The sequence below is a fragment of the Mobula hypostoma genome, unplaced genomic scaffold (genome assembly GCF_963921235.1).
Source record: "Mobula hypostoma unplaced genomic scaffold, sMobHyp1.1 scaffold_36, whole genome shotgun sequence".
Classification (NCBI taxonomy): Eukaryota; Metazoa; Chordata; class Chondrichthyes; order Myliobatiformes; family Myliobatidae; genus Mobula; species Mobula hypostoma.
The window spans coordinates 4,324,688-4,349,566 of NW_026948187.1; the positions used below are offsets into that span (position 1 = coordinate 4,324,688).

General features: G+C 46.2%; 1 protein-coding gene across 1 annotated transcript in view; it reads right to left on the minus strand.

The window, feature by feature from the left end:
- LOC134341672 (NACHT, LRR and PYD domains-containing protein 3-like) overlaps positions 1-24,879 on the minus strand; it is a 43,515-nt gene that overhangs the window by 11,661 nt on the left and 6,975 nt on the right. Inside the window, exons 2-8 of the mRNA XM_063039598.1 lie at positions 21,730-21,898; positions 16,560-16,656; positions 13,031-13,393; positions 10,238-10,450; positions 9,511-9,677; positions 2,275-2,446; positions 2,111-2,176 (exon numbers count right to left, since the gene is read on the minus strand). Of these exons, the coding sequence (XP_062895668.1) occupies positions 2,111-2,176; positions 2,275-2,446; positions 9,511-9,677; positions 10,238-10,450; positions 13,031-13,393; positions 16,560-16,569 (991 nt within the window). The 5' untranslated portion in view covers positions 16,570-16,656; positions 21,730-21,898. The remainder of the gene's footprint in view (positions 1-2,110; positions 2,177-2,274; positions 2,447-9,510; positions 9,678-10,237; positions 10,451-13,030; positions 13,394-16,559; positions 16,657-21,729; positions 21,899-24,879) is intronic.

Consider the following 24,879-nt stretch of genomic DNA (forward strand, 5'->3'; position numbering starts at 1 on the left):
ATATTCTACAAGATCTATTGCGCCTTTCTTTATGTTCAATGTTCTGTACTTTTCTGGTCTAAATTTCATGTGCAACTCTTTGGAAATTAGTTCCATTATTTGCATTATTTGTTTTAGATTTATTCATGCAAGAGCAACTAATTTCAAATCATCCCTGTATAACTGTGTCAAGGTATAACTCGCTTGTTTGTCTTTTTTTTAATTTGTTTTTCTGAATAAATAGAGAGCGGGTTTAAAGCTAGATAAAACCATAGTGAGCTTAGTGAGTCGCTCTGGAAAATCCCCACATTTATTTTGATAACGGTGGTTGTTCCGTTGTGATTGTTAATAGGGCGATTATTGTATACAAATGCTTTATCAGATGTTGTGGAAATTTCACAAGTATTCGATACATTTTATAGATATTACGAATTTCTCTTAACCAGGCAAGGGAGAAACTCAGATGATTTTTAATAGACAATATAACGCTGGAAGAGCACTGCTTTCCCCAGTGCTTGATATAGAATTACACAATCTATTATCAGTTGTTCCTTAAATCCGTTCATACCCGAACAGTATCTTTCTGCTCTTCTGTAAGTATATTGTGGTTATCTAAGTGAGTGGTTATTAGTTACGAGATACACAATGTTACAATTTTATATATAAAATTGTCATATTATTATTAAGAGCGAATAATAACATAGTAGGTGACCATAAATGCAGAATTAAAGCTGCCCTTGAGGCTGGTCTTACAAACATTCGGCCTTTTATATCTACTGCTCCATGGGAGTATGAAAGAAAGAATGTTTGAGGTGGGTTACGGTTCAAGAGCAAGGCTTTGGCTGGGGGAAGTCGAGTTTTACTAACTTGATTGAGATCTTCCAGGAGGTGACTAAAGTGATGGATGAAGTTACACATGGATATTGTCTACTTGGATATCAGCAGGATGTTTGACAACGTCCAACACGAGTGGCTTATAGAGAAAATTTACATGCTTGGGAACCGTGGTGAATTGTCCTGGCTGGCGGGGACCCACACATTGGGAGAAATTTCATTCGCTGACGTATCGTGAATCTGTGAAATTATTTTCAGAGACGGCTGAGGAGGACAAGTCATTGGGTATATTTAAAATGGAGGTTAATACGTTCATGATTAGGAAGAGCATCAACGTTTGCTGGACGAAGGCAGGGTAATGGTGTAGAGAGGAACTGTTGAACAGGTTCATCAGGATGTTGCCTGGATTCGGTGGCATGTTAGACAAGTAGAGGTTTGATAAACTTGGTTTGTTTACTCTAGTGTTAGAACAGAGATCGGACAGAGGTGTAAACGTTTGAGAGATAAGAGATTGGGTAGACAGCCTGTATTTTGTTTGTTTGTCCGTTTTTTTTTCCACACAGGACCCACGTCTTATACCAGAGGGAATTTGGTTAAGATGAGATGGGGTGCATTTACAGCACTTATGGGTAGTTTGTTTGTTTCTTTTCCACAGGGTAGTGCCTGAAATTTACCGTCCAGGTCATGTCGGAGGCAAGGATGTCATAGATGCTCCTAGATACACGTGACTATGCAGGAAATGCAAGAATAATATAAAAAGAGGATACTGAAGTGTCTTTTTCCTTCTGTTCCAGATATATAGAGAGTAAAAGCCATTGAGAGCGTCGATATCGGACCGCTGAAAAATGATGTTGTAGATGCAGTAACGGGTGAAAAGGAAAATGCCAGGAAAAAAAAAACTGTGGAAGTCACGAGAAAATTACAAAATGTAAAGAGCATCACCGGACAGGTTTGAGTTTTTAGTGCCATTGCGAAGGAGAAGGTGCTTCGGTATCTGAAAGGTCTGAAAATAGAGAAGTCGCCTGCACTGCACGGTACAGAGTATCAGGAGACTCCTTGGGTTGTGTGGGCATTCCCAGAGCATTTGGACCTGGAGTGAAGGTTTCTGCAGAACCAACAGCTGGATTAATAGAAAAATACATTTTAGAATATTCAGGCTGCAACGAGAGATTCTCTGAATTGTTACTTGAATTCCAGAGATCACCGAATGATTAATGGTGAATTTTAATTCCGAGATTCTGCCAAGTCACAGCCTGACATTTGAGATGTAGTTGAAACTGTGCATTTCAGCACTCACCTATTAGTTGAGTGGGTAACTCAGATAACCCATCGGCGATGTTCATGTACTCCTCTCGATCAGGACCTGTTTAAATAAAACAAAGGTCCATGAAAACAGAGCTAAAATAATTAGAACAATTTATTTCAATGTGCCTTTGTGTTCAGTGCGTGTTTTTAACATACCGAATTCCTGTATTTCCCTCAGTATTCTGTCCAACTTCGGTAACTCAGTCCTCCATGTCACAAAGGATTCCCACATCGCCCTCCGGGCCTGGGAGCCTTTGCCCATCACCAGACTGAGGAATAGTCTGGAACTCTCTGAGCGGTGTTCCTTCTCTGTCAGTTCAGTGACTTTCTATAAAAGAAAAAAACAGTGGATTTATTGTGGAGCAGACAGACAGACATGGAGAATGTGCAGGAAAATATCTGTTCATGGCCCCAGTAGTTTCTGAACAGATGCACTTACTGGGCCGCTGCCTCATCCTCCCTGGGTTCAGTCATTAATAGAGAAACAGTAACTGAAGGAAATTCTTCATCAACATTGTGAAAGAATAAGGATTTAGTCATACCCTGCAGTATATTCAACGTGATTAATTTACTTCTCCATCAATTGGGAGCAAGAAGGCTGCGGGTGAACGGCTAAGGATTTCCGGAGCGAGACAGTTTTACTACTCTGAGTAAAAGAGTGGCAAGACTGCGCAGGCGCCTGACGTCAGCAAGTAGAGTGCAAAAAGTTTAAAAAGAAGACCGCCATATCCAGCGGGCAGCGTTTGGAGCGGACAGCGGACTGAGAGGTGGCAGAGTGATAGTGCTTTGGCTCAAACGGGCTTAGGCAGTAACGAACCGAGGTAAGTCTACTTGTGTTAATTGCGGGAAGGGGACATATGTGGGAGGTTCTGGTGCTCCCAGCCTCCCGGACGGCCATATCTGCACCCGGTGTGTCGAGCTGCAGCTCCTAAGGGACCGAGTTAGGGAACTGGAGATGCAGCTCGATGACCTTCGTCTGGTCAGGGAAAGCGAGGAGGTGATAGAACGGAGTTATAGGCAGGTGTTCACACGGGGGTCAGGGAAGTGGGGCACAGTCAGGCGAAGGAAGGGAAAGAGTCAGGTACCAGATAGTACCCCTGTGGCTGTACCCCCTGATAATAAGTTCTCCTGTTTGAGAACAGCCTACCTGGGAGAAGCAACAGTGGCCGTGCCTCTGGCACAGAGTCTGGCCCAGTGGCTCAGCAGGGTAGGGAAAGGAAAAGGAAGGCAGTAGTGATAGGGAACTCTATAGTTTGGGGGTCAGACGGGCGATTCTCTGGACTCAGGAAACAAACTGGGATGGTAGTTTGCCCCCTAGGTGCCAGTGTCCTGGATGTTTCAGATCGCGTCCAAGATATCCTGCAGTGGGAGGGCGAACAGCCAGAGGCCGTGGTACATATTGGTACCAATGACATAGGTAGGAAAAGGGAAGAGGTCCTGAAAACAGATTATAAGGAGTTAGGAAGGAAGTTGAGAAGCAGGACCTCAAAGGTAGTGATCTCGGGATTACTGCCTGTGCCACGTGACAGTGAGTACAGGAAGAGAATGATATGGAGGATAAATGCGTGGCTGAGGGATTGGAGCAGATGGTAAGGATTCAGATTTCTGGATCATTGGGACATCTTTTGGGACAGGCGTGACCTGCACAAAAAGGACGGGTTGCACTTGAATCACAGGGGGACTAATATCCTTGCGGGGCGGTTGTTAAGATTACTGAGGAGAGTTGAAACTAGAATTGTTGGGGGGTGGGAACCGAACTGAAGAGACTGGGGAATAAACGGTTAGCTGACAAATAGAGAAAGCTTGAAGACTGTGTGTGAAGGAGGATAGGCAGGTGATAGAGAATGGACGCGCTCAGATGGACGGTTTGAGATGTGTCTATTTTAACGCAAGGAGCATTATGAACAAAGCGGGTGAGCGTAGAGCGTGGATCAGTACTTGGAGATATGATGTGGTGTCCATTACAAAGACTTGGATAGCTCAGAGATAGGAATGTTTACTTCAAGTGCCAGGTTTTAGATGTTTCAGAAAGGACAGGGAGGGAGGCAAAAGAGGTGGGGGTGCGGCACTGTTGATCAGATATAGTGTCACGGCTGCAGAAAAGGTGGACGTCATGGAGGGATTGTCTACGGAGTCTTGTGGGTGGAGGTTAGGACCAGGAAGGGGTCAATCACTCTACTGGGTGTGTTTTATAGGCCGCCCAATAGTAACAGGGATATCGAGGAGCAGATAGGGAAACAGATCCTGGAAAGTTGCAATAATAACAGAGTTGTCGTGATGGGAGATTTTAATTTCCCAAATATCGATTGGCATCTCCCTGGAACAAGGGATTTAGATGGGGTGAGGTTTGCTAGGTGTATCCAGGAAAGGTTCTCGTCACAAAATGTAGATAACTCTACAAGAGGAGAGGCTGTACTTAATTTGGTATTGGGAAATAAACCTGGTCAGGTGTCAGATCTCACAGTGGGAGAGAATTTTGGAGATAGTGATCATAATTTTATCTCCTTTAAAATAGCATTGACGAGAGATAGAAACAGATAGGTTAGAAAGGCGTTTAATCGGATTTAGGTGAATTATGAGGCTATCAGGCAAGAAATTGGTAGCTTAAATTCGGAACAGATGTTCTCAAGGAAAGGTATGGAAGAATGTGTCAAATATTCAGGGGATATTTGTGTGGAGTTCTGCATAGGTACGTTCTAATGAGACAGGGAACTTATGGAAGGGTACAAAGGCTGTAATAAATCTAGTCAAAAAGAAAAGAAAAGTTTACAAAAGGTCCAGAGAGCTAAGTAATGTTAGGGATCTAGAAGATTATAAGGCTACCTGGAAGGAGCTTATAAGGGAAATTAGGAGATCCAGAAGGGGCTACGAGAAGGCTTTGGCGGGCAGGATTAAGGAAACCCCCAAGGTATTCTACAAATATGTGAAGAGCAAGAGGATAAGACGTGAAAGAATAGGACCTACCAAGTGTAACAGTAGGAAAGTATGTATGGAACCGGAGGAAATAGCAGATGTATTTAATGAATACTTTACTTCAGTATTCACGATGGAAAAGGATCTTGGTGATTGTCGTGATGACTTGCAGCAGACTAAAAAGCTTGAGCATGTAGATATTAAGAAAGAGGATGTTCTGGAGCTTTTGGAAAGCATCAAGTTGGATAAGTCGCTGGAACCGGATGAGATGTACCCTAGGCTACTGTGGGATGAGAGGTAGGAGATTTATGAGCCTCTGGCGATGATATTTGAATCAGCAATGGGGACGGGAGAGTTTCCGGCGGATTGAAGGGTTGCGGATGTTGTTCCTTTATTCAAGAAAGGGAGAAGAGGTAGCCCAGGAAATTACAGACCAGTGAGTCTTACTTCAATGGTTGGTATGTTGATGGAGAAGATCCTGAGAGGCAGGATTTATGAACATTTGAAGAGGTACAATATGTTTAGGAATTGTCAGCAAGGCTTTGTCAAGGGCAGGTCGTGCCTTACGAGCCTGATTGAATTTATTAAGGATGTGTCTAAACACATTGTTGAAGGAAAAGCAGTAGATGTAGTGTGTATGGCTTTCAGCAATGCATTTATAAGGTACCCCATGCAAGGCTTAATGAGCAAGGAAGGAGGCATGGGATCCAAGGGGATAATGCTTTGTGGATCCAGAACTGGCTTGCCCACAGAACGCAAAGAGTGGGTGGTTGTAGATGGGTCATATTCTTCATGGTGGTCTGCGACCAGTGGAGTGCCTCAGGGATCTGTTCTGGGACCCTTACTCTTCATGATTTTTATAAATGACCTGGATGAGGAAGTGGAGGGATGGGTTAATCAGTTTGCTGATAACAGAAAGGTTGGAGCTGTGGATACTGTGGAGGGCTGTCAGGGGTTGCAGCCAGACATTGATAGGATGCAAAACTGGGCTGAGTAGTGGCAGTTGGATTTCAACCCAGGTAAGTGTGAAGTGTTTAATTTTGATAGGTCGAATATGATGGCAGAATATAGTATTAGTGGTAAGACTTTTGGCAGTGTGCAGGATCAGAGGGATCTGGGGGTCCGAATCCACTGGACGCTCAAAGACAGCTGCGCAGGTTGACGCTGTGGTTAAGAAGACATTCGGTCTATGGGCCTTCATTAATCCTGGAATTGATTTTAAGAACCGAGAGGTAATGTTGCAGCCATATACGACCCTGGTCAGACCCCACTTGCAGTACTGTGCTCAGTTCTGGTCGCCTCACTACAGGAACGATGTGGAAGTTATAGAAAGGGTGCAGATGAAATTTGCAAGGATGTAGCCTGAATTGGCGAGCATGCCTTATGAGAATAGATTGATGGAACGCGGCCTTTTCTCCTTGGAGCGACTGAGGATGAGAGGTGACCTGATAGAGGTGTATAAGATGATGAGAGGCATTGATCGTGTGGATAGTCAGAGGCTTTTCCCAGGGCAGAAATGGTTACCACAGGAGGACACAGGTTTAAGGTGCTGGGGAGAGGTACAGATGAGATATCAGGGGTAAGGTTTTTACTCAGAGGGATGAGAGAGCGCGGAATGGGCTGCCAGCAACGGTGGTAAAGGCGGGTACGATAGGGTCTTTTAAGAGACTTTTGGATAGGTACATGGAGCTTGGAAATATAGAGGGCTATGGGTAAGGCTAGTAATTTCTAAGGTAGGGACATGTTCGGCACAACCTGTCGGCCGAATGGCCTGCATTGAGCTGTAGGTTTTCTATATATCTAATGAGCAACATTACATCAAAAAGATGTGACAACAAGAAAGGAAGAGAGGGGAGAGCGAGAGAGCGAAAAAAAAATGATGGTGGTCATCACTGAATCGTGGCTGAAAGAAGATCATCTTTTCGGTGCTTACATCCAAGGATAAATATTTAATCGAAAGGATAGGCAGGTGGATGAAAGGGTTGGGTTGACTCTGTTGTCATAGAAAAATAAAAAGTCCTTATAAAGAGGTGACATCTGATTGAACGGTGCAGATGTTAAGAAACTGCATAGGAAAAATGACCCTGATGGAACAGTCACCAGGATGTGGGCTACAAATTCCAGTGGGAGAGAGAAGAGGCATGTAAAGTGGCCAATATTAAAATAGTCATGGGAAATTTCAATATACAGGAAGCTTTGCAAAATCAGGTCAGTGCTGAATCCCAAGTGAGGGAATTTATAGAATGCCTAGGAGATGGCTTTTGACAGAAGCTTATGTTTCAGCCCACTATAGGAAAGGCGTATCTGGATTCGTTGTTGTGTATTGCACCAGATTTGATTGGGGAGCTTAAGGTAAATAAACCCTTACGAGGCAGTGATCAGAAAACAGCAGAACCCACACTGCAGTTTGAGAGGGAGAAGGTGAAAGGTAGTTGTATCCGTATTATTGTGGAATAAAAGAACTACAGAGGCCTGAGAGAGGAGCTGGGCAAAAATAAATTGGAAGAGGACACTAGCAGAGGCAACAGCAAAGCAGAAATGGATGAAGATTCTGGGAGAGATTCGGAAGGTGCAGGTAGAGGTAGATAATCCCAAAGATGGAAATTTATACCAAAGGGAGGATGATCAACCGTGGCTGATGAGGAAGTCAATGCCAGCACAACAACAAAGGAAAGGGCATAGAATATAGCAAAATATCGTGGAAAGCTGGAGGCCTGGAAAGCTTTTACTAACCAGCATAAAGCAACTAAAAAGCCGTAAGTAGAGAAAACATGAAATATGAAGGTAGGCTAGCTAATAGTGTAAAATAGCTTACCAAAACGTTCGTCTGATATATATATATGTATGCTCTTTGAGGACAGCCTATTGATTTTTGGGGTCATAAGGTATCAGCTTTGTGCGTGGTAGTTCATGTCTAACCAATCTTAAAGTTTTTACAGGTAGGTAAAGTTGATGAATCGAAGGAGTGGGTGTTGTCTCTATGGACTTCAGCACAACATTTGGCAAGGTACCGCCAAGGAGGGTGGTCAATAAAGTTCATTTGCTCAGCATTCAAGATAAAATGGTAAATTGGATTTGACATTGGCTTTTTGGAAGAAGACAGAGTGGATATAGACTGTTGAATCTCTGACTGGGAATTTGTAACTCGTGCGGTGCCATGGGGATCGGTGCTGGTTCTGTTGTTGTTTGTCATCGTTGTCAATGCTTTGAATGAAAGTGTGGTTAATTGGATCAGCAAATTTGCGGATGACACCAAGCGTGGGTTAGTGTAGTGGAGAGTGAGGAAGACTACCAAAGCTTGCAGTGGTGTCTAAATCAGCTAAGAAATGGGCTGAAAATGACCGATGCAATTCAATGCAGACAAGTGCGACGTGTTGCAATTTGGAAGGGTCGATCTTATACAGTAACTAGTAGGACACTGAGGAGTGTAGTAGAAAAAAAAAAAGCGATCTGGGAATACAGGTCAATAATTCTTTAAAAATGGCAGCAAAGGTAGATAATCGGAAAGAAATATTTGGCACACTAGCCTTCATTAATGAAAATCCCGAGTACAGAAGGTGAGATATGATGTTGAACGTGCATAGGACATTTCTGAGGCCTAATTGTGAGTATTGTGTGCAGTTCTGATCACCTAATTATATGATAGATGTAAAGATGTTTGAAAGAGTACCGAGAAAATTTACAGCGATTTTGCCGGGTCTGACGGACTGGAGGGACCGGAGGTATAAGAAAAGATTGAACAGGTTAGGACTTTATGCCGCACGTCAACAGGAGGTCATCAGTAAAGGATGAAAGGTGAGAAGTTCAAGGGGCACATGAGGGGAAACATCTTCACCAGAGGGTGGTGAGAGTGTGGAACGAGCTAGCAGCGCAAGTTGTACAAGCAGTTAAGAGAAGTCTGGATAGATACATCAATGATAAAGCGTCATGACCAGGTGCAGGTCAATGGGAATAGGCAGTTTCAGTAGTCCGGCATGGAATAGATGGGCCAAAGGGCCTGTTTATGTGCTCTAACTTTTTATGACTATGACCTCAGCCAGTCATTTTTCGGGATCTCAGATGGAGACCAGACCAGCTGTGGTTAGCAGTTTTCCCTCCCTCAAGTACCGCAGCGAAGCCAGTTGGCCCAATTTACAATCTGAAAGTTTAATATTCACACTGAATTAACGATCTGAGGTGAATTTGACCGACGGTCCTGATAAGATGCAAAATTAAGTTTGGACTGAATGCCTTTTCAACAGTCTGGATATGAACTACTGCACTTCTATCACACTGATAAATACAGCAGGTGTGAGAGGAAAAGGTGACGCTGATTCTGCAGTTCCCAGTGCTCCCCGCCTTAACAACTGAAACCAGATCTGCTGGAGACAAGTCTGAGATCAAAGTCTCTATTGTCACGTAGAATGTGCAGGAGATTAATATTGATCACTTTTCCCTCAGATACCAGCAGTTCGGTGACAATGCACGAAATACACTCACCTCATTTTCTTCTCGACTGAAATGTCCCTCCTTTGTCAACATCCAACCGAGCCTTTCAACCTTCTCTTCAATCGCTTGTTCCAGTCTGTCCCTGTAGAACTTTGTCAGTTGGTACAGTCGATATTCACCCCCCTGCGCCAGGAGGTCAGAGATTGCAAACTCTGGCTCTGTGAATATAAAATGAGAACGTAGACATGAACTCAAATATCCCTCATGTCCACGGCTCTCACAGCACTCAGCAAACCAATCATGCCTTGAAACTCAATATTCAGCCGTCTTCAGCAACAAACACGGATTTTGTACCAATTTCCAACACTGACCTTAAAACCTATCCAACAATGTTTTGGGCATCACATCACCAGAAGGGCAACTTTACTGGAAAACTGACCCACCTCCAGCCAACACAATCCAGTTATTTAAAATTAGGCTGGGCGATACCTGCTGAGGCTGTCAATGATGCTCGTTTCCCAGAGATGCTCTCTCCATCTTGGCGAATACAGGTCCTTTAATTCATACCCCGGACAGCCTCATTTCCTCCAATACACATCCATAAAATCCTCAGAGTAGGTAATACATTTCCTGCAGTGGGTTAACCCGTGTCTCACTAAACCACTTGACCCACACCCACACATTCCCCCCCTTCTCTGACGAACCCTCTAACAAGACCTCACATTTTCACTCCTCCCTGTCACATTTTGTGAACACATCATGCTTATATTTCGCTCACCTGCTCCTTGTTGGGGACTTGACAATTTCGTCTTCAATGAGCCTCCGAGCTGACAGACAGTCGCCTCACTTGTACCGGTTCCAGGGTCCTGATCAGTGTCTCTGACGTCACTGTCTCTGGGCTGACAGACAGTCGTCTCACTTGTACCGGTTCCAGGGTCCTGATCAGTGTCTCTGACGTCACTGTCTCTGGGCTGACAGACAGTCGTCTCACCTGTACCGGTTCCAGGGTCCGGATCAGTGTCTCTGACGTCACTGTCTCTGGGCTGACAGACAGTCGCCTCACTTGTACCGGTTCCAGGGTCCGGATCAGTGTCTCTGACGTCACTGTCTCTGGGCTGACAGACAGTCGCCTCACTTGTACCGGTTCCAGGGTCCCGATCAGTGTCTCTGACGTCACTGTCTCTGGGCTGACAGACAGTCGCCTCACTTGTACCGGTTCCAGGGTCCGGATCAGTGTCTCTGACGTCACTGTCTCTGGGCTGACAGACAGTCGCCTCACTTGTACCGGTTCCAGGGTCCTGATTGGTGTCTCTGACGTCACTGTCTCTGGGCTGACAGACAGTCGCCTCACCTGTACCGGTTCCAGGGTCCGGATCAGTGTCTCTGACGTCACTGTCTCTGGGCTGACAGACAGTCGTCTCACTTGTACCGGTTCCAGGGTCCGGATCAGTGTCTCTGACGTCACTGTCTCTGGGCTGACAGACAGTCGCCTCACTTGTACCGGTTCCAGGGTCCGGATCAGTGTCTCTGACGTCACTGTCTCTGGGCTGACAGACAGTCGCCTCACTTGTACCGGTTCCAGGGTCCGGATCAGTGTCTCTGACGTCACTGTCTCTGGGCTGACAGACAGTCGCCTCACTTGTACCGGTTCCAGGGTCCGGATCAGTGTCTCTGACGTCACTGTCTCTGGGCTGACAGACAGTCGCCTCACTTGTACCGGTTCCAGGGTCCGGATCAGTGTCTCTGACGTCACTGTCTCTGGGCTGACAGACAGTCGCCTCACTTGTACCGGTTCCAGGGTCCTGATCAGTGTCTCTGACGTCACTGTCTCTGGGCTGACAGACAGTCGCCTCACTTGTACCGGTTCCAGGGTCCTGATCAGTGTCTCTGACGTCACTGTCTCTGGGCTGACAGACAGTCACCTCACTTGTACCGGTTCCAGGGTCCCGATCAGTGTCTCTGACGTCACTGTCTCTGGGCTGACAGACAGTCACCTCACTTGTACCGGTTCCAGGGTCCCGATCAGTGTCTCTGACGTCACTGTCTCTGGGCTGACAGACAGTCGTCTCACTTGTACCGGTTCCAGGGTCCGGATCAGTGTCTCTGACGTCACTGTCTCTGGGCTGACAGACAGTCGCCTCACTTGTACCGGTTCCAGGGTCCGGATCAGTGTCTCTGACGTCACTGTCTCTGGGCTGACAGACAGTCGCCTCACTTGTACCGGTTCCAGGGTCCTGATCAGTGTCTCTGACGTCACTGTCTCTGGGCTGACAGACAGTCGCCTCACTTGTACCGGTTCCAGGGTCCTGATCAGTGTCTCTGACGTCACTGTCTCTGGGCTGACAGACAGTCGTCTCACTTGTACCGGTTCCAGGGTCCGGATCAGTGTCTCTGACGTCACTGTCTCTGGGCTGACAGACAGTCGCCTCACTTGTACCGGTTCCAGGGTCCTGATCAGTGTCTCTGACGTCACTGTCTCTGGGCTGACAGACAGTCGCCTCACTTGTACCGGTTCCAGGGTCCGGATCAGTGTCTCTGACGTCACTGTCTCTGGGCTGACAGACAGTCGCCTCACTTGTACCGGTTCCAGGGTCCGGATCAGTGTCTCTGACGTCACTGTCTCTGGGCTGACAGACAGTCGCCTCACTTGTACCGGTTCCAGGGTCCTGATCAGTGTCTCTGACGTCACTGTCTCTGGGCTGACAGACAGTCGCCTCACTTGTACCGGTTCCAGGGTCCGGATCAGTGTCTCTGACGTCACTGTCTCTGGGCTGACAGACAGTCGCCTCACTTGTACCGGTTCCAGGGTCCTGATCAGTGTCTCTGACGTCACTGTCTCTGGGCTGACAGACAGTCGCCTCACTTGTACCGGTTCCAGGGTCCGGATCAGTGTCTCTGACGTCACTGTCTCTGGGCTGACAGACAGTCGCCTCACTTGTACCGGTTCCAGGGTCCGGATCAGTGTCTCTGACGTCACTGTCTCTGGGCTGACAGACAGTCGCCTCACTTGTACCGGTTCCAGGGTCCGGATCAGTGTCTCTGACGTCACTGTCTCTGGGCTGACAGACAGTCGCCTCACTTGTACCGGTTCCAGGGTCCTGATCAGTGTCTCTGACGTCACTGTCTCTGGGCTGACAGACAGTCGCCTCACTTGTACCGGTTCCAGGGTCCTGATCAGTGTCTCTGACGTCACTGTCTCTGGGCTGACAGACAGTCGCCTCACTTGTACCGGTTCCAGGGTCCCGATCAGTGTCTCTGACGTCACTGTCTCTGGGCTGACAGACAGTCAGTCGGTTCCAGGGTCCGGATCAGTGTCTCTGACGTCACTGTCTCTGGGCTGACAGACAGTCGCCTCACTTGTCCGGTTCCAGGGTCGGATCAGTGTCTCTGACGTCACTGTCTCTGGGCTGACAGACAGTCGCCTCACTTGTACCGGTTCCAGGGTCCGGATCAGTGTCTCTGACGTCACTGTCTCTGGGCTGACAGACAGTCGCCTCACTTGTACCGGTTCCAGGGTCCGGATCAGTGTCTCTGACGTCACTGTCTCTGGGCTGACAGACAGTCGCCTCACTTGTACCGGTTCCAGGGTCCGGATCAGTGTCTCTGACGTCACTGTCTCTGGGCTGACAGACAGTCGCCTCACTTGTACCGGTTCCAGGGTCCGGATCAGTGTCTCTGACGTCACTGTCTCTGGGCTGACAGACAGTCGCCTCACTTGTACCGGTTCCAGGGTCCGGATCAGTGTCTCTGACGTCACTGTCTCTGGGCTGAATTTGCTCCACTTCTGCTGCGGCTGGACCACAGTCTATTGGGACATTGCTCTCAATCCGACCCTGCTTTGGTACCTTGCTTCCCGGGTCCCGACCATCTTCCCTCAATAACTTGCATGGTAAGAACCTCTTGAGTGCTTTCCGTACCAGATTTAACTTCCCACCTGAAATAAATAATGAATAGCAGGTTTAGAGTGGTTTATACTCGAAGGATTCACAATGGGTGTCCGCAATGGAGCCGAGACTCTGTCTCAGCAGATTTGGAGTGGGACTGTACTAGTGGAATGTGAATCACACGTCCTGCTAGGGGACCATCCCGATAAGCCGCATTAATAATGATCGCCGGCTACGCATTAGCTGAACACACTGATAACCAACGGTTATTAATGGAACGGCATCAGGTGATACCGAGAATTATCACTGGGATTATCTTCCACAAACATAAATCTCCCTGGAACACAAACTGTCCAGTCACCTGTGTCACTCACAGACAAGCCACTGGATTACTCATGGTCCGATCCTCCAGATCACACGATCTGCGTTTGTTTTGTCACACACTGTCTTGTCCCCTGGGTCTCAGACTGACTATTGACTTGAGACGAAAAATGTCCAGTCCCCTAGGTTACAGACTGACCATAACCTTGAAGCCATTGATGCCTGATCCCCTGGGTCCATCCCGTCTCCCGGCTGATAATCGTCAGGTAACAACTATACAAGTCATTGGCAAAGGGAGAGTCTTGCATGCAGTTCTAGCAGCTAAAAGTAAAGTCTCCCTTAGAGAGCTTTATGTGCATTTACAGTTGCTAATCTACAGAATGGATGTGATTCAGCTGGGAAGAGTGTAGAGGAGATTGACAAGTACGTTACTGGATGGGGCTGTTTGTTTTTGTGTGACATGGTTCGGGTACAATTTGTCCTGGATCATGTCAGCTTGAAGGGTCACCTTACACACCTACATAAAATAACCAGGAGTGCAGATAAGGCAGATGGTCATAGTCTGTTTCCTAGGTTAGGGGAGTCTGAGACTCGAGGGCAGAAATTTAAAAAGGACCGAAAGTACATTTTTTTTCACGTGGCGGCTGATGGATATAAATTACATGCAGCCAGAGGAGGCTGTAAACACAAATAAAATGACAAAGTTGTGAAGATGTGGGCAGGGAAAATGATAGAAGAAGTCTGCAAGGAAAATTTGTGAAAAGCTGCTGGGAAATCGAGCAAGCGCAGAGACATTTAGAACAGCATGAATTAGTTGGGCCGAAGGGCCCGTTTCCACACTGCAATCTCTGTTTTACTCCACCTGGAATCACAGAGTTGAGCAGAGTGACAATGCCTACCGGAGACAGAGACAGTTGGTCATTGGTAAAGCGGGTTTCCCATCAGAGATATAGGTAATTTAAATTCAGGTCGCAGATCATCTCAAGAGGGAAGTATTGAGAACTCACGTTCACCATTTGGCCACAGACCAGACATGGATTGGGGTATTAAAACAGAATCTGACGTAAGGAGGGTGATGATAGCGGCCCCAAATGCAAGAAACAGCCACTAAAGTACAAGGAACAGGACGAAGGTTATCCAGAAAGCAAGGGAATTCGGGAAGAAACGACGCTGGACATGGACACAGGCCCTGAACGAGACTAGGATTCAGGGCCTGGGCTAGAACTTGGACTAGAAACACGGGACCCGGACGGGGAACTAGGAGCAAGGAGACTGGACTAGGAACTCGGAACCCGGACGAGGAACTTGGAACAAGGAGCCTGGACTAGGAACACGGAACTCCGAAACCAGAGTCTGGACAAGGACCCGGAACCTGGGTCTTGGTTGGGACTCGAACCTGGGTCTTGACTCGGAACCGGAACCCGGGTCTAGGCTAGGACTCAGAACTAGGATCTTGGCAAGGACTCGGGACTAGGATTTTGGCAAGGACTCGGGACTAGGATCTTGGCAAGGACAGGACGAAGTACTCCAGCACGGGACAAGGAATCTCCAGCACCGGGCTGGACGAGGAACTCCTGGCCTAGGCAAGGCACATGGACTGGAAGAGGCAAGAAACTGGACGAGGACACGTAGCTCAGACTTGAGTACAGCAGCACGAAGCCTTGGACTTGAGTACAGGAACACGGAACACAGAGCCGGGACACCTCGTTGGGAACAGGACGTAGGGCCGGGACCCGTACACGGAACACAGAGTCAGTACCACGTTTGGGATCAAGGCTTCGTGCCGGGGCACTACACAGCGTCAGGACACTTCCTACGGAGGCAGCAGCAGTTCAATGAAATACACAATCTAGCAGGGGAAATATAATAATAATAATAAACAAACAAACAAGTAAACCAATTACGTATACTGAATAGATTTTTTTTAAACGTGCAAAAACAGAAAGACTATATATTAAAAATAAAGTAAGGTAGTGTCCCAAGGTTCTACGTCCATTTAGGAGTCGGATGGCGGAGGGGAAAAAGCTGTTCCTGAATCTCTGAGTATGTGCCTACAGGCTTCTCTACCTGCTTTCTGATGGTAACAGTGAGAAAGGGGCATGCTCTGGATGCTGGAGGTACTTAATAATGGACGCTGCCTTTCTGATGCAGCTCTCCCTGAAGATGTCCTGGGTAATTGGTAGGCTAGTACCCAAGACGGGGCTGACGAGATTTACAACCTTCTGCAGCTTCTTTCGATCCTGTGCAGTAGCCCCTCCGTACCAGACAGCGATGCACTGAAGAGACCCCAGGATTATCTAAAATGAAGTGTCTCATGATCCTCAGCCATTTCCATGGCTGGCAATGCTCTCGGCTCGGCTACAGAAAACAGAGTTCGGAAAATTCCCCTCATCTACTTTGCGCAGTGTGGGGGAAGTTGATAGCTTCCCTGACAAAACCTGAAATGCTGTATTATTACACAATCTCTGAAGTCCCGGAAATGCTGTTACAACCTGCCTCTGAATTTTATAAATGAAAGTTGGCGATGTCTTTCACCTCTAAACAGGCCCTGATGTGCAACAAACCGTGAACCTGGACTTCCACGTAACAAAAAACACAGCTGTCACATTCCTGTTTGTGTTTAAATCTCAACCTGTTGATTCAGGTTCTCCGGCTCCTTTCACTCAGGTGAAGCTTTGCCTGGTGAGCGGAGTCATTCGACCATTACTGGTGTCAGGTCCCTGCGCTGGAACTGTTGGATATATCGATTGCACAAAGCCGCTTTACCCGTGGGATCAATGACACTGCTCGATGAAATTTTTCTCTGCCCTGTTAGCGTCTGTGTAAGTTTCTTCATCTGAGCTATTGTGCACCAACAGGGAAGAAGTTTAATGAAAACTATCCCAGTGAACGTACCTGTAGCCATTCTGATTCTGACTGACGATTGTTGATTGTCGTCGTCTTGTTTACACTTTGGTCGCGGTGCAGGACAGCTCCACCTGCTGGTGATGCCCTGAATTACACACAACAAGCGGACAGTGAGTCAGAGAGAGTAGAATTGCTTTGCAAATGTGACAGTATCGCCATCTTCTGTACCAGAGCAGCAGTTCGCTTAGGGACCAAACATTCACTATTAACATCAACTCTCACACCATGTCTGTATGTCTGTCCAGTAATATTTGGCGCATCCTACTGGTAGAGTCACAGAGCAACAGAGCACAGATACATACCCTTCAGCCTAATGAGACAATGCTGACCACAGTGCCCAAGGAGATGGTCTTAATTTCCTAAGTTTGACTCATTTTCCTCCTGGCCTCTTAATTCCATCTTCACATTCCAACTGCTCCTAGAATTATACAATTGTGCCTGCCTCATTCCTCTGGCAGGTCCCTCGACATCATCACCAGCCTCTGCATGAAACCGTTGCTGCTCGTGTTGGTTTTACAATCTATTTACGGCTCCTCTGCCCATTTAGATCCCCTATCAAGTGCGATAATCTTCACATTGAATACCATCTACTAATTTTGTGTCATCCGCGAACTTACTCGTCAAGCCTTGTGCACTTGCATTCAAATCACTGCCATAACGAATATCACATGTCCCAACTTGTGGATTTGTGGTACACCACTAGTTACCCGCCTCCATTCTGAGGAGAAACCTCCAACCACCACTCTTTTCTTGATATCTTCAAGACAATTTTTGAATCCATCTAACGTTCCCTCCCTGTACCGCATGGGACCTTATCTTCCAGATCAAGCTGTCATGAGGCATCTTGTCAAAGGCTTTACTGGAGTTCAATGTACAACATCCACTCCGCCACCCTTATTGACAACCATCTTCAAGCATCTTTAAAATTTATTGTTGAAGACAACTTTCCATGCACAATGCCATGACTCCTGATCACATCTGTCAAACCAAATGTTGGTAGATATTCTGTGTGTGACTGGGCCATATTGTGGAAAAAATATCTCTGGCGCTTCTCCTTCCATTTTTTCCATTTACCCTCAAAAAGCCAAAATGGCAATCCGTAGTAAAATTATGCTTCTCCAAATGCTGCCCCCAAGTACCCCTTCCAAGGGTTGGCCCACTCCCGATGTAACACTCACTGGTCTATAATCCGCAGAATTAAACCCATTTGCTTTATTGAATTACGGAACATTATTTGACAGCCTCCAATGATGTGTCACTATCCCTGTGGCCAGAGAGGATTCAACGATCATCGTCAATGGCCCGTAACCTTCCCCCCTCACTTCCTGTAGTAACGTGGTGTATATTGGTAGATTGAACAACATATCTTTCTTAATATTGCCATGCTGCTATGTTATCGTCGCAATCACTTTCCATCTCATTGGTAACTCTGAAGCAAAATATTCATTAAACACCTCGCCTATCACCGCATCTTCCAGGCACGTTGCCACCTTTGCTCCTGTGTAATCCTACCCTCAATCTTTTCACCCTCCTCTTCTTCACCCACGTGTAGAACGCCTTGGGCTTTCTTTTATCCTACTTCCCAACGATTTCTCAAGTTCCCTTTGACCTCTAAGTCACTTCTTAAGCTCCTTCCAGGCTACCTTATAATTCTCTGGAGCCTTGATTGAATGTTGCTTCCTAAATCTAAAGAATGCTTCCTTTTCCCTCTTGCTCAAATGTTCCCATCACTTGTGAATCACGGTTCGTTTATATAAATATTCTTCAAATGTGTGTGGAACAAATCGACCCCGAACCGCATACAAGTGTTCCTGAAACAACCTTCACAGTTTCATTGTGCATTTCCCTTTGAAAATGTTCTCCCAATTTACACTCCTAAGCTGCTCCGAATACCATTGTAATTATCCACTCACTAATTAAATACTGCCTCATATCGTCTGCTACTATCCTTGTCCACGATCATGATAAAAGTTGGGGTGTTGTGGTCACTATCTCAAAAACGTCACCCATCGTGACATCTGTCACCACGCCAGCGTCATTGCCTCCTACTAGATGCAGTATGGTAACTCCTCCAGTTAGCCCATCCACAAACTATGTCCAGAATCCTTCCTGGACACACAACGCACTCTGCCCCATTAACACATTTTGGAAGAAGGAAGTGGAATCAACATCAGGAAAGTGGAGGTCAACAATGATAACAACCTTGTTGCTTCTGCACCTTTCCCAAAACTGCCAAGTTATCTGCTCTCGTTATACCAGTGGCTTTGGGGGAGGCCTATAGAATAATTTCAGAATGATAGCCCCCTTCCCGTTTCGGACTTTCACCCACATGGATGTCCTCTCTTTATGTACCTGTGATACCATCCCTAATTAGTAAAGACAATTCTCCCCATTTCACCCCCCCCCCCCCGCAAATAAAACCGAAACATCAAACTTCAATTCTGCCCTTGTAACAGTCAGGTCTGTGAAATGGTTATAACATGTCCCATCCATGTACTGAACCATGCTCTAGGTTACTCTTACTTTTAATACTTATTTTGTTGAAGTAAACACATTTCCAACTTACTACATTATGCCCTGTCCACAACCGATCCATCCACAGTCTCTATGAACATTGCATCTGCCTTTATTTCAACTGTTCTATCATCTGACCAAACACTCTGGTTTTCATCCCACAAATACTGAGTTTAAGCCGACCCCCGCAGCTCCAGCTGACCAGCCTCCAAGACAATTTGCTCATCTCAACTACAGATATAACCCATGCATTTGGTACAGGGTCAAATGGGAACATAACTTCATTGCAAGTTATTCTGCTTAGTCACAGGTACGTAGGTTCTGACAATTTATTAGTAGAAAAGTGTTTGATGATGACAGCGTATGTAAATGTAAATTACCTGAGTGAAATGCGATGCTGGGACATTTGGCTTCAAGAGTGTTTGCCCTTAGCAAAGGCTTGCGTGACGATATACTGGAGGGCAAGTATATCATTGCAGCTTGCAATAGCCAGAGGAATCAATGACATGCTGCTGTAGTTCATGGTAATTCCACACTTGTGCAATCACTACAGCAGGAAACTACTGCGGTGTCTTATAAAGGCAAAAATTCTCAACGCGTTTTGAGATAATTTTGATCTAATACAGAATAGCAAGGAAACAGAACTGATAAGAGTTTGAAATGAGCAAACAATATGAGGGAAAGTGCGTGGCTTCGCAGAGCTGATACTGACAGCACATTAGTAGATCTGGAGTGATTGCAGCTAGGTCTGTTAGAGGCATTCATGTTATTTCTAGGATTATTCAGTCTCACTCCAGCTATTCACAAGGAACAGGTTCACAAGGAACAAGGAAATGGAAGACGAATTGAACAAGTACTTTGGATCTGTCTTCACTGGGGAAGACACAAACAATCTCCCAGATATAATAGTGGACAAAGGACCTAGGGTAATGGATGAACTGAAGGAAATTTATATTAGGCAGGAAATGGTGTTGGATAAACTGTTGGGTCTGAAGGCTGGTAAGTCCCGAGGACTTAATGGCCTGCATCCCAGGGTACTTAAGGAGGTGGGTTTCGAAATCGTGGAAGCATTGGTAATCATTTTCCAATGTTCTATAGATTCAGGATCAGTTCCTGTGGATTGGAGGGAGGCTAATGTTGTCCCTCTCTTCAGAAAGGGAGGAAGAGAGAAAACAGAGAATTATACACCGGTTCGCCTGACGTCGGTGGTGGGAAAGATACTGGAGTCAATTATAAAAGATGAAAATACGACACATCTGGATAGCAGTAACAGGATCGGTCCGAGTCAGCATGGATTTACGAAGGAGAAATCGTGCTTGCTAATCTTCTGGAATTTTTTGAGGATGTAACTATGAAAATGGACAAGGGAGAGCCAGTGGGTGTAATGTACCTGGACTTTCAGAAAGCCTTTGATAAAGTCCCACATAGGAGGTCAGCAGGCAAAATAAGGGCGCATGGTATTGGAGGCAGAGTACTGACATGGATTGAAAATTGGCTGGCTGACAGAAAACAAAGCGTAGCGATTAATGGGTCCCATTCGGAATGGCAGGCGGTGACCATTGGGGTACCGCAGGGTTCAGTGCTGGGACCGCAGCTGTTTACAATATATATTAATGATTTATATGAGGGAATTAAAAGTGACATTAGCAAATTTGCCGATGACACAATGCTGGGTGGCAGTGTGAAATGTGAGGATGCTGTTACGAGAATGCAGGGTGACTTGGACAGGCTGGGTGAGTGGGCAGATGTATGGCAGATGCAGTTTAATGTGGATAAATGTGAGGTTATCCACTTTGGTGGTAAGAACAGGAAGGCAGATTATTATCTAAATAGAGTCAAGTTATGAAAAGGGGAAGTACAACGAGATCTAGGTGTTCTTGTACATCAGTCATTGAAAGCAAGCATGCAAGTACAGCAGGCAGTGAAGAAAGCTAATGGCATGCTGGCCTTCATAACAAGGGGAATTGAGTATAAGAGCAAAGAGGCCCTTCTGCAGCTGTACAGGGCCCTGGTGAGACTACGCCTGGAGTACTGTGTGCAGTTTTGGTCTCCAAATTTGAGGAAGGACATTCATGCTATTGAGGGAGTGCAACGTACGTTCACAAGGTTAATTCCCGGGATGGCGGAACTGTCATATGTCGAAAGATTAGAGAGACTGGACTTGTATACTCTGAAATTTAGAAGGCTGGGAGGGGATCTAATTGAAACATATAAGATTATTAAGGGATTGGACACGCTGGAGGCAGGAAGCATGTTCCCACTGATGGGTGAGTCCAGAACCAGAGGCCACAGTTTAAGAATAAGGGGTAGGCCATTTAGAACGGAGTTGAGGAAAAAATTTTCACCAGAGAGTGGTGGATATATGGAATGGTCTGCCCCAAAAGGCCGTGGAGGCCATGTCTCTGGATGCTTTCAAGAAAGAGATGGATAGAGCTCTTCAAGATAGTGGAATCAAAGGTTGTGGGGATAAGTCAGGAACTGGATACTGATAGTGGATGATCAGCCATGATCACAGAGAATGGCGTTGCTGGCTCGAAGGGCCGAATGGGCTACCCTGCACCTATTGTCTATTGTCTATTTCCTACCAGCCTTGGTACAGAAATGTAATGTCTAAAGGACTAGAGTTTGAGTAAATAAGACTCACCAAACTTTCCCCTGAGTGAATCAATGGAAACTCTGAGTCAGAATGGTTCTCTTCAGTTGGTGCTCTCAGTCATCGAGCTGGTTCACTTGCTGCTGTTCCCTCATCTTCAGCTGTGGTTTTCTTCCAGTCGTGGGCGTTTCTTCCAATATATCTCTCAGCCCAGATCTAACTTTAAACGGAGAGATAATGAAGCATGTTAGTAATACAAAGGAGAATTAACCATTAAACTCATTGAAATTTAAATCTTGAACTCATACATAATTATCCGAGTGAAGAAATCTGTAACTGTCCCTCACATTTTATAAAAAAAGGAAATGCTGGAGGAACTCATCAGGCCAGTCAGCTTCGGTAAGTCGACTTTTCTCTCTTCCATAGACGCTGCCTAGCCTGCTGAGTTCCTCCAGCATTTTGTGTGTGTTGCTTGGATCTCCAGAATCTGCAGACTTTGTGTTGTTTGTGATAGGATACAAATAAGTCATCGTTCAGTCATGGTATAAGATGTGTTATAATACGTAGGAGTAGATTTAGGTGATACGGTCATTCTAGTCTGCTCCATAATCAATCATGGAGGATTTTTTTTTCCAACACCCTATTCTTGCTTCCCTGCTATAACACTCACCTATTTAGCAATCCAGAACATGAATATACCCAACGGTGGCCTCCACTACATTTTATGGCATCAAATTCCACAGATAAACCAACATTTGGCTAAATAATTGCTCTCATCTCAGTTTTAAAGTGAAGCTTCATATTCTGAGGCAGCACACTCAGATTCCAAATTCTCCGTCTAATCAAGACGTTTTCTCCATTCCCACTGCATCCATACTTGCTGTTATTCAGTTGGTGTAAATAATCACTCCCGTCTTAACTTCACCTCTCCCCAACAACACCCAATCGCCATCCCTCTAAGCGCCTCTGAACACGGGCCCAGGGCCATCAAATTCTCCTCATGCATAATGCTTATCATTCCTCAGATTATTCTTGTGAAGCTTGTTAGCAACAACTGTACTGAATACATTTCCGGGGAAAACAGGTCGATATGTACCAGGATAATGTATTGGGAAAAGCTCTGGTTTCCTTCCTCTTCTATCAACTCTCACAAAACGAGCGCAGGTGCACTGGTCCATTCGCAGGAGATTTATAACGTTCCAGGGTGAATGTAATAAAGAGTAACTGGAATCACTAGAAACGCTCAGCAGGTAAGGAACAGCTGTGTGGGAGAGGAAAACTGTTAGCAATTGGGTTTCCTAACATTTCGTCAAAACGGATCAAACATCATACAGTTTTTAGTGGAAAGTCATGGGTTGTTCTCCATGTAGCAGTGTCGACTGAGGGAGGATCTGATAGAGGTTTATAAGGTTATGAAAGACATAGATAGAGTAGACACGGAGCATCTTTTTTTTTGTGTAGAAATGTCTAATACCAGAGGACATGCAATGAAGGCGTGAGGGAGTAGGTGCAAAGGAAATGTTAGGGTAAGTTGTTTTACATCAGAGAGGTGTGGATGCCTGGAATGCGCTGTCTGTTATGGTGGTGGAAGCAAATACACTGGAGGGTTTTAAGAGATGTTTAGATAGGCCCATGGGTGTGAGGAATATTGAGAGGATATGGACATTGTGTAGGTAGGAGTCATTAGCTCTTTTTTTTGGGGGGAGGGGTGGGGTGGGGTTTATTTACTTTTCAGCTGGTTTGGCACACCATTGTGGCCAAAGCGCCTGTTCCTGTGATGTACTCTTTAATATTCTGTTCTCTCTCCAACATTTGGAGTTTCTCTTTGACTTCCACTGGCAGATAGACAGGTGACAGTGAGGGGAATTTCCAAACGTGAATTGAATTCTGAAACCCCGGTCTATTTCTACTGTTGCAAACACAAAACAGCGCATTTAATCACAGCCTCTCCTTGTGAGGGATGGAATGGGAATTTATTCCCTGCTTTGCTTCCAAAGGAAATTCAGAACCAAATATCTGAGCCCAGAACAGAAATACTCGCTCAACATCTCTTAAACCAAGACAACTTGATCACCTGATGCATTTTATCTGGGTCAAAACATGCGTGGTATTCCCGAATCCAACCTCGGAGGATCACAGCCCACACCGAGAGCCTCGCACATCTCTTCCACATCTGACGCTGGATGTTCCCACATCTCACACCGAGAGATTCACGCTACCAATTTCCAGCCCCCGGAGACGTCTGCTTCTTTGCTGAAGAAGGAACAGCCCGCAGCATCAGTGAAGGCACCAACGTAGACCGAAGCCCAATCACTGCCAGTTACATACTCCTATTAGCCCATCCAGTCCGTGCCATGTTCGGTCTGGTCCCATTCTCCTGCATCCGGAACATAGCCCTCTATACTTCCCTCATCTATATACGTGCTCAAACATCTCTTAAATGCTACCTTGAACCTTCATCTCTCAGGTGCCTCCATCGGACTCCCCAACCCTGGGAAACGAGCCCTGGTGTATGTATTTGGTCCATCGTCGTCGATGAAGACCTCGACACCATTCGTCATTTTGAGACTGGATGCGGTGTGTCCGAAGGTGACTGATCAGGCCAAGTCGGGAACGGAATGTCCTGGCCCATGTTGTTTCGCTGGTAGCTCTGGACTTGCGCAGCTCCCGCTTATGTTGTCCTTCAGCAATGCGCCTTTGCTTCGTAAGCTCGACAGTCCTTGCTGACGCGGCCGCGCCAGGTAGGGCCGTTTTGTGCCAGCATTTCCCAGGAGGTCGTGTCTATGTCAAACCACTTCAGGGAGGCCTATAGTGTGTCTTTGTAACGTTTCTTCTGCCCTCCATGAGAGCGTCATCCAGCAGCGAGTTCCCCAAAAGAGAGCTGCCTGACTATGTGCTCGTCCGGCATACGGATGAATGACCTTCCCACCGAGTCTATACTCTCATCAGCAGTGTGTGCACTGATGGCAGACTTCAAATAGAGAGACCTTCCGTGTCTGGTACTTTCTCTTGCCAACTAATCCCTAATATTCTGCGAAGACAGGTCATGTGGAAATGGGTGAGCTGTCTTGCGTTCCTTCGATACACTATCCACGTTTCACGGGCATACAGGAGGGTAGTGAGTACCACGGCTCTATAGACCGTTAGTTTTGTTGCTGGACTGATTCCTCGACGTTCCCATATAGTGGAGTGCAGTCTACC